Genomic DNA, 8101 nt, shown 5'->3' with positions numbered 1-8101 from the left:
CGCCACCACCTCACGCCAGCCGCTCCTGGCACCTCCAACCAGGCTGCACAGCAGCGCCGGAAGCAGCTTCTGCAGGCTGGCGCTGCTGGGTGCGGTTTGCTGGGGCGCGGTCAGCAGGCGCAGCGCATGGGCGCAAGCCTTCTGGCACACCGCCGCCGCCGCGGCCGCCTGCTCAGCCCCCGGCCACACCAGCAGCACTGCCACCGCCACCGCGAGGCTGTCCAGGGTGGCGGCAGGGCCGCCTGCCGCGGCACCGCAGGCCCCCAAGCCATTGGCAGCTGGCGCCTCTGCGACTTCCATCGCCTCCGCCTCCTCCTCCTCCTCTTCGCTGTCTGGTATGACAATCTCCGCATCGGTGCCGCCGGCGGCAGCTCCCGACCGGCACGCCGGCCCTCCCGCCGTGCCGTGCGCGGGCCCCGCTGCCAACGGCTGGATCAGTGTGTCCAGGGGCGGCGGCGTTGGCAGGTGCGGCACGTGAGGCGCGCCGCCGCCGCTGCTGGCGTCAGCTGGCGCGGCGGGGCTGCCCAGGTACAGCGCGCAGCACAGGCGGAAGGCGGGGTCGGCGGCGCCGGGCGGCAGCAGGTCGCTGGCGGCGCCGGCGGCGCCGGCCTCGAGGCGGAGGAACTCCACGAGCGGCAGCTTGCCTGCAGGGTGGGGGCAGCAGCAGGGGCAGGGCAGTCGGCGGCCGCCCCGGCTCACATGCTAGCGGCGGCAGACAAAGCGGTGGCTGGCAGGCGACCGCAGCTCTTGAGCGGCAGGCGACCGCAGCGGGCGCCGCACGGCGGCCCGGCCGGCTTGCCTGCGGCGGCAGCCAGCAGGGCACCCGTCTCGGACTGCAGGCAGGCGAGGCAGGCCTGCAGCGCCTGCTCCACCGCGCCAGGCTCGGGCCGCGGCCGCTTGGCCGCCCTGCCCTCGCCCCCAGCCGCTGCCGCGGCGCCGCCGCCGCAGCCGCAGCCGCAGAGCAGCTGCCGGGCCACAGACAGGCGCAGCAGCAGCCAGCGCTGCAGGTGCAGCGCGGCAGGGCAGGCCGGGAACACCAGGCTGGCCGCCAGCTGGCCGCCGTATGCCTCGCTGCAGGGCGCGGCCGCCGCCGGCCGGCGCCAGCGAAGCAGCAGTGCGGTGCTGGTGCCACCCTGGGTGCTGCCAGTGGCGGCTGGCAGTAGGCAGTACTGCTGGAAGTGGCGCAGGCAGCTCAGGTGGGCCGCCGCAAATTGGCCTGCACGCGCCATGCCCGCTGCGCTGCGCAGGGGCAGGCCTTCCAGCAGCTGTTGCAGCCAGGCGGGGCCCGGCACCTCGCCCGGCACAGCCCCGCCGCCGCCCTGGCCGCCGCCTCCCCGCCCAGGCTGCTGCTGCCAGCGCCACAGAAACAGCGGCTGGAGGGTGGGCGCGGCGGCGGCGGCGGCGGCGGTGGCGGCGGCGGCCCCGCTTGGCTGCTGCTGCTGCTGCTGCTGCTGGTGGTGCGGGTGCGGGTGCGGGTGCACAAGCGCCCCAGCCACTGTGGCCAGCAAGGCAGCTGCCTCCAGCTCCCGGCCGCCCCGCCCAGCCCCCTCCTCCTCCTCCTCCTCCTCCTGCTGCTGCTGCTGCCCCCCTGCTGCTCCTGCCGGCTCCCCGCCCTGCAGCAGCACGTGCCGCAGGCGGCCCAGCAGCGGCCCATGCAGCGCCGGCTCCCGGTGCGCGATGCTCAGCACGTGCGCCGCCACCGCCACCACCGATGGGCCGCCACCGCTGCTGCCGCCGAGGCTGGCGCAGTAGGCGGCCGTCCAGGTGCTCACCAGCACCCGTGCCAGCTGCTCGGGGCTGGAGGCGGCGCCTGGGCCGCTCCCACCTGGCCCACTGCTGAGCCCGATAGCTAACCCCTGCTGCTGCTGCTGATGGTCTGGGCGCTGGTGCTGCTGCTGCCACGCCTGCAAGTGCTCCCGCACTAGGCGAGCCATGCGGTCCAGAAGCTGGTGGCCGGTGATGCCGTCGGCGCCGGCGCCGCCGCCGCTGCCGGGCGCCAGCAGCAGGTGGGGGGCTCTGTCGGCCAGCTGCTGCAGGGTGGCTCCGTCCAGCTGGGCCCGCAAGCACTGCCGGTGGTACCGCTGCACCGCCTCTGCGCAGCCAGCAGCCAGCACCGGCAGAACAAGTTCTGTCAGCACCATGCATCCAGGGAGGGGGCAGCTATTGTGCGCCCACCGACACCCATTCGCAGCCGCACCGCCACACCAGCACCGGCTCTGTCCACAAACGCTGGCGGCAACCCCACCCATGGCTGCGGGCCCCCCCACCTGGGCAGAAGTGCTGCCTGATGTGTGTGTCGCCGCGCCTGGTCAGCTCCCCATGCAGGTACTGCAGGAAGGGCGTAACAGAAACAAAAGAAAGATGAATAAACAAAAATGAGCAGCGGCGGCATGGGTGCGAGATAAGATATAACCCCTGAAACGACACAGCGCGGGCCCCATCTCAGCCGCCTCCCACCCAGAGCAGGACAGCAGCGTGGCCGGCGGGCAGGCGCCAGGCAGCGCAGCAGTCAGTTGTGGCGCGCGCACAGCAGCCGGCGGCGGCCGGCGCAGCGGCGCTGGGGCACGCGCCTGCATGAGCGCCGCACGCTGCGCGGCGGCCGCCGCATCCCCGCAGGGCTCCAGCAGAGCGGGGACCATCATGCCGTGCAGCGCTCCCCTGGTGAACATGCTGGCCGCGTTGGCCTGAGAGGGCAGGGCGCAGCAGCAGCAGCAGGGGGGACTCAGGGGCGTGGGCGAGTGTGGCTTTGGTGTGGTGTGTGTGGGTCGGGCCAGGCATGGGCAGCACAGCGGCGGGTGATGAGTGCAGGCGATGCAGGCAGGCTGGCGCGTAGCAGCCGCCGGCAGGGCAGGCAGGCCGGGGCTGCAAGGGCGCGCGGCAGCAGCCAGCGCAGCCAGCGGCGGGGGCAGGCGCAGGGGCGCTGCCTGCCCACCTGCATGGCGGCCAGAGTGGCTACCTTCAGCTGGCCGCCGCCCAGCTCGAACTCCTGCATCGGTGGCCAGCAGGCAGCAGCTGAGGTGGGTGGACCAGGGCAGGGCGGCAGCCTCACCAGGCGCCTCCCGAGGTGCCACACCTGCCTCACACACCTGCTGCACATGTGCCACCACCTGCCTCACACACACACTGCAGATGGACCAATGGTTGTGCAAGCAGATGGATGGTGCCAAGCAAGGCCAGGCCCCTGCCCAACCCCCACCTTGAGCAGCCCCTTCACAATCTCCCGCCCCTTGTGCAGGTTGGAGTCGGCGGTGCCGGGAGAGCCGCCGCCGCCCTGCCCGCCGGCGCGGCCCGGCGCCGCGCCCGCCCCGCCGTCCCCGCCTCCCCGCTGCTCCTCCTCCCGCTCCTGCGCCGCAGCCTTGAGCCGCTGCTGCGCCATGCCTAAGTACTCCTCAGCCGCCTGCTGGGCGCTGGGCGGCAGCGGCGCGTGCTGCTGGCGGGCGCGGCGCAGCAGGGAGGCCAGCGCGTCAGCCTGCGCCTGCACCCAGCAGGGTCCGTCCTCTGGCAGCATGGGGACCAGCACCTGCTGCACCAGAAACTGCAGGTGCGCCTGGTGCTGCGGGGCCAGCAGGGTGCCTCCAAACCAGGAAGCGTAGCGCTGCTCCGGGCCCGGCAGTGGCTGCTGCTGGCTGGGCACCCACTGCGGCAGCAGCTCGCGCATCAGCGCCAGCAGGCCGCTCAGCGCACTGCCCGCGTGCGCCGCCAGCGAGGCGCCCGTCGCCTGCTGCACCCAAAGCTCGATGCGTGTGGCGGCAGCAGTCTCGGTGGCGGCCGCCGATGCCAGCGCGGCGGCGGCGCGGCGCGTGTGCAGCACGCCCTGGGCCACCGCGGCCTGCACCTGATCCACAAGCACCTCCGCCGGCAGGGCAGCAGCAAAGGCGGCCATGGCGGCACGCCACGGCGCGCCGCCGCTGCCGTCGCCCTCTGCACCTGCTGCTGCCTGGTGGCGGAGCTGCAGGCCGTCATCGCCTGGCGCCAGCTGCAGCACCCGCCCCAGCTCGGCCGTCAGCCAGCTGCGAGCAGCAGGGAGGCGACACACGTGAGGGAAGCGCACACACGGGCATGCCAGGAAGGCTGCAAGCTGAGCACCCCTGCCATACGTGAAGCAAGCTTGCAGCAGCAGCAGCAGCAGCAGCGACTGGGGCAGGCGGTGCTCCCCCTGCCACCACACCTGCGGGCCCGCTGCCTTGGGAAGACCTCCGCCTCCACCACCTCCACCGCCGCCGCCAGCAGCGCCGCGCCGTCAGCACTGCTGCCACTGCCGTCGTCCCCTCCGTGGCTGATGCCGGACCAGGCCTGGCGCAGCTCTTGCAGGCAGCGCTCCGCCCGCTGCTGCTGCTGCTGCAGCTGGGGCGTGGGCTGCTGCTGGAGCTGCTCCGCCCCGCCGCCGCAGGTCACTAGCATTTTCACCACGGTGCCACAGGCCTGCCGCGCTGCTCCACGGGCTGCCGGGGGCAGCGTGCCGCTGCTGGCGGCGGCATGCAGGCCCGCCACGGCGGCAGCCCAGCCGGCAGGTGGCAGCGCCGCCAGGAGCTCCGAGCTGTGCACGATGCTGCCGCCCAGCAGCTGCGCCAGCAGCATGCCCATGGCGCAAGGGTGGCCGCTGGCATTGGCCGCCGCTGCCAGGACCGTCGGGGGGTCTGGGTGCGCAAGCAACAGCGCACGCAGCGAGGCGGCGTCACCGTCGGCGCTGCCGCTGCCCGGCGGCAGGGTGCAGCAATCCAGTGCGCCGGCCAGTGCACCCTGCGGGGCGTGACCCGCCGCCTCGGCCACCAGCAGGCGCTGCACGAGAGGGTGTACGAGAGCCATGGCGGCCTGATCAGTTGTGAGATGGGCAAAATGGCCGACCTGCAATCCCTGCAGCCCCGTAGACCATCGCAGGGAATGGAGGGACGATCCAAATTGACTTTGGAGGCCTGATCGAGAACAAAAGTGCACGCTGCTGCTGAGACTGCTGCGGCATTGGCCCCGAGTCTCTTCGATCGGGCCAGCCAGACAGCACCATCCAATTGAGCGGCGCCACACTCAAATGCTAGGCTGCCGCCTACTGGCCCAGCATTTGCGCCTGTTGACCTGTGGAGCCACTCGGGCCGCTGCGAGCAAGCCTTTGAGTGCAGCCGCCAGGCTCGGTTCGCAGCAGCCGTTGCGCAGCAGGGTGTGCCAGCAGCGGCAGTCCCTGTGCGCCGCCGGACGGGCCCCCGCCAGCACCACCACCCCAGATAAGATGGCGCAGGCCAACGGCAGCAGCGTGACCGCGGAGGAGGTGGAGGCGCTGAGGCAGCAGCTGGAGAGCTTGCAGGTGGGCCAATGCGCGACATGCAAGGCGGCGCGCATGCGGGCGCCGCCGCCGCCGCCACCGAGGCCCCAGTCAGGGTTTGCCGAGCCCAGCCAACCCCTGCCAGCCCTCTCTCCGCTCCTGCACCTCCTCCCTTCCACCCTCCCTCCCTGCAGGCCACGCTGAAGAAGAAGGAGGCGGAGCTGGAGCTGGTGGCCCCCTACTCCCGCTCCTACGGCCGCACCCTGGTCAGCAGCGTGGTGGAGTCAGAGTCGCAGGGCCTGGCGCTGGTGGGCAGGACCATCCGCATCGGCGGCTGGGTCAAGACGGGGCGCGAGGCGGGCGCGGGAGCCTTTGCCTTTCTCGAAGTCAACGACGGCAGCTGCTTCCAAAACATCCAGGTGCGGCGGCGGCACGCGAGGCGGGGCGCGGGCGCAGGCCCGGGATGCGGCCCGGCCAGGCGGCTGGCAGCCGGGTGTGTCCCCCAAGAGGGTACAGGGTGCTGCCCGCAGAGGCGGACGGTGAAATTGTGGGTGGCTGGCCAGGCCTTGGGGTGCCGGCTGTAGCAGGCGCGGCGGCCGGCGTGTGCAGCAGTGGCGTGCGACGCCGTCTGCTGCGCCTGCGCCGGCACTACTTGACCGCTGTGGTGCCCTGTTTGGCGGTGCGCCCTCACCTCTACGCAGCCCCCACCCCATGCAGATCATGGTTGACAAAGAGGTGGGGGACCAAGTTGGGGGGCTGAGGCAGCTGACGCCCACCAGCACCTGCGTGCTGATAGAGGGAGTGCTGGCAGCCACGCCGCCCGGCACCAAGCAGAAGGTTGGCGCGCGGCGGCAGCCGCCCGCTGGGGCTGCTGCGCTGCCGGCTCGACCGCGCGCTCCCCTGCACGCCGCCTGCTGCCGCCAGCCGCGCCGCCGCCTGCACCGAAGGCCGAGAGTGGTGGATGAGCGGGCGCCTGGCGCCCGCCCTGAGCTCCTCCTCTAGTTAGCCTTCGCACAGCAAGCGTGTCTGTTTAAAGCAGCTCCCCCGGGCGGCTCCTCACCGGGCCGCCGCGTGTGGGGCGACCTGCGTCGGACGGTCACGACACACCCCCTCCCTCCCCTCCCTCCATGCACCGCTCCTGCGCTTGCCCGGCTGGCCACCCCGCTGCCGCTGCCGCCGCCGCCGCCGCTGCGCCCGTGTCGCCCGCCCCCACCGCCCTGCTGCCGCTGTGCGTGTGGGTTTGCCAGTGCGAAGCAATAACCAACGCACGCGCGCTCAGCAGGCCGCCGCCGCCGCCCCTCTGCTCCTGCCGCCGCCTGTGCTTGTGTACAGGTGGAGCTGAAGGCCACCAAAGTTGTGCATGTGGGCAGCACAGACCCGGCAGAGTACCCGCTGGCCAAGAAGAAGCAGAGCTTTGAGTTCCTGCGGGACAAGGCGCACCTGCGGCCGCGGTGAGGCGCCGCCTGCGCGCGCGGGCAGGCAGAGGCGCCGTGCAGGGCAGGGCGGCGGCCCCCCGCGCCGGGGTGGCCGCGCCCGGGCCGCAGCCGCGGCGGTCGGAATGCCGGGCGTCGCAGCGCGCTGCATGACCCGCCTGCACCGTGTGCCGCCGGGCCCCGTCGCCTGCCTGCCTGCCTGCCTGCCTGGCTACCCACCCTCGCCGCCCCGGCCCTCCCCTCCCCCGCCTCCCGCAGCACCAACACCATCGGCGCTGTGGCGCGCATCCGCAACGCCCTGGCCTATGCCACCCACCGCTTCTTCCAGGAGCGAGGCTTCCTGTATGTGCACACGCCCATCGTCACGGCCAGCGACTGCGAGGGGGCAGGGGAGATGTTCCAGGTGGGGGTGGGGTGGGGGGCATGCCGCCCCGCCAGGCTGCGCCGCCTGCATGCCCGCGTGCCCCCCCGCGCCGGCGCCGGCACCGGCGCCGTGCGGCGCCCTTGCCTGCTGGCTGGCAGGCGCCTGGCTGCGGCTGGCTGCACGGCCGGCCGGCCTGCAGCAGCGTTGTGAGGCCGACCTGCTGCGCCCTCCCTCCTCCCTCGCTCACTGGCTGCCCGCCTCCCTCCCCGCCCTCCTTTCCTCCCCGCCCTCCTTCCTCCCGCAGGTCACCACGCTGCTTAACAAGATTGACGAGGAGCCTGAGGTGCCGCCCCCCACCCCAGAAGAGCTTGCAGCGCTGCAGGACAGGGTGCGTTTGGCGGGGGCAGGAGGGGCAGCACTTGGAGCGCCTGTGGGCCTGCCTTGGAGCCTGGCCTGCGGTCCGGCTCTGCCTTCCCTCCGCATCCACGGCAGCATCCACACCCTTGAGGCTGCCGGCCAGGCTTGCGCGCCCGCCCAGGCGCCGCGCGTGCGAGCGTGTGCCGACATGCGCCGCCGCTGCCCTGGCCCGCGGCCTCCGCCATGCAGCTGGCGGCGCAGGGCGCGGCAGTGAAGGAGGCCAAGGCGGCGGCTGCGGCGGCCAAGGAGGACAAGGCTCTGGCCAAGGCCAGCAAGGAGGCGGTGGCGGCGCTGCTGAAGCTGAAGGAAGAGGTGGCGAGGGCGGAGGAGGCGTGAGTCGCAACTCTCTGCAGCGGCTCTCTGTGTGGTGGTGTGCGTGCATGCGCGCGTGTGCGTCTGTTTGCGAGGGCTTGTGGCCCCGGCCTCGGACGTTCTGCTTGCCTCCTCCCGGTTGGCCTGCACAGCTGGGCGCACCGATCCCCTCCCCTCCTCAGCCTGCACCCTGCGCCCCGCCGAGCCCCCACCCGCGCACCTCACCCCACCCCCCGCCTGCCCCCGCCCCCCGCCCTCCGGCCCCTCCCCGCAGCGCGCGCAGCGCGGGCGGCCTGCCGCGCACCGCCGACGGCCGGCTGA

The 8101-nt window shown here is 73.3% G+C and overlaps 2 protein-coding genes across 2 annotated transcripts in view; one reads left to right on the top strand and one right to left on the bottom strand.

Moving 5' to 3' along the window:
- Nucleotides 1-4806, bottom strand: part of CHLNCDRAFT_143833 (hypothetical protein) — a gene marked incomplete at both ends in the record, with an annotated part of 5204 nt that extends 398 nt beyond the window's left edge. The window contains 7 exons of the mRNA XM_005849112.1: nucleotides 50-644; nucleotides 824-2092; nucleotides 2268-2328; nucleotides 2529-2684; nucleotides 2933-2986; nucleotides 3197-4010; nucleotides 4169-4806. Coding sequence (XP_005849174.1) covers nucleotides 50-644; nucleotides 824-2092; nucleotides 2268-2328; nucleotides 2529-2684; nucleotides 2933-2986; nucleotides 3197-4010; nucleotides 4169-4806 — 3587 coding nt within the window. The remainder of the gene's footprint in view (nucleotides 1-49; nucleotides 645-823; nucleotides 2093-2267; nucleotides 2329-2528; nucleotides 2685-2932; nucleotides 2987-3196; nucleotides 4011-4168) is intronic.
- Nucleotides 4807-5313: 507 nt separating this feature from the next.
- The window catches only part of CHLNCDRAFT_21495 (hypothetical protein), a gene marked incomplete at both ends in the record, with an annotated part of 5669 nt that continues 2881 nt past the window's right edge, over nucleotides 5314-8101 (top strand). The window contains 7 exons of the mRNA XM_005849308.1: nucleotides 5314-5673; nucleotides 5972-6091; nucleotides 6587-6705; nucleotides 6946-7090; nucleotides 7356-7443; nucleotides 7680-7800; nucleotides 7822-7858. Coding sequence (XP_005849370.1) covers nucleotides 5314-5673; nucleotides 5972-6091; nucleotides 6587-6705; nucleotides 6946-7090; nucleotides 7356-7443; nucleotides 7680-7800; nucleotides 7822-7858 — 990 coding nt within the window. The remainder of the gene's footprint in view (nucleotides 5674-5971; nucleotides 6092-6586; nucleotides 6706-6945; nucleotides 7091-7355; nucleotides 7444-7679; nucleotides 7801-7821; nucleotides 7859-8101) is intronic.

The sequence above is a fragment of the Chlorella variabilis genome (genome assembly GCF_000147415.1).
Source record: "Chlorella variabilis unplaced genomic scaffold CHLNCscaffold_6, whole genome shotgun sequence".
NCBI lineage: Eukaryota > Viridiplantae > Chlorophyta > Trebouxiophyceae > Chlorellales > Chlorellaceae > Chlorella > Chlorella variabilis.
The sequence above is the reverse complement of the archived record's forward strand: the minus strand, read 5'-3'. Positions and strand labels throughout refer to the sequence as shown.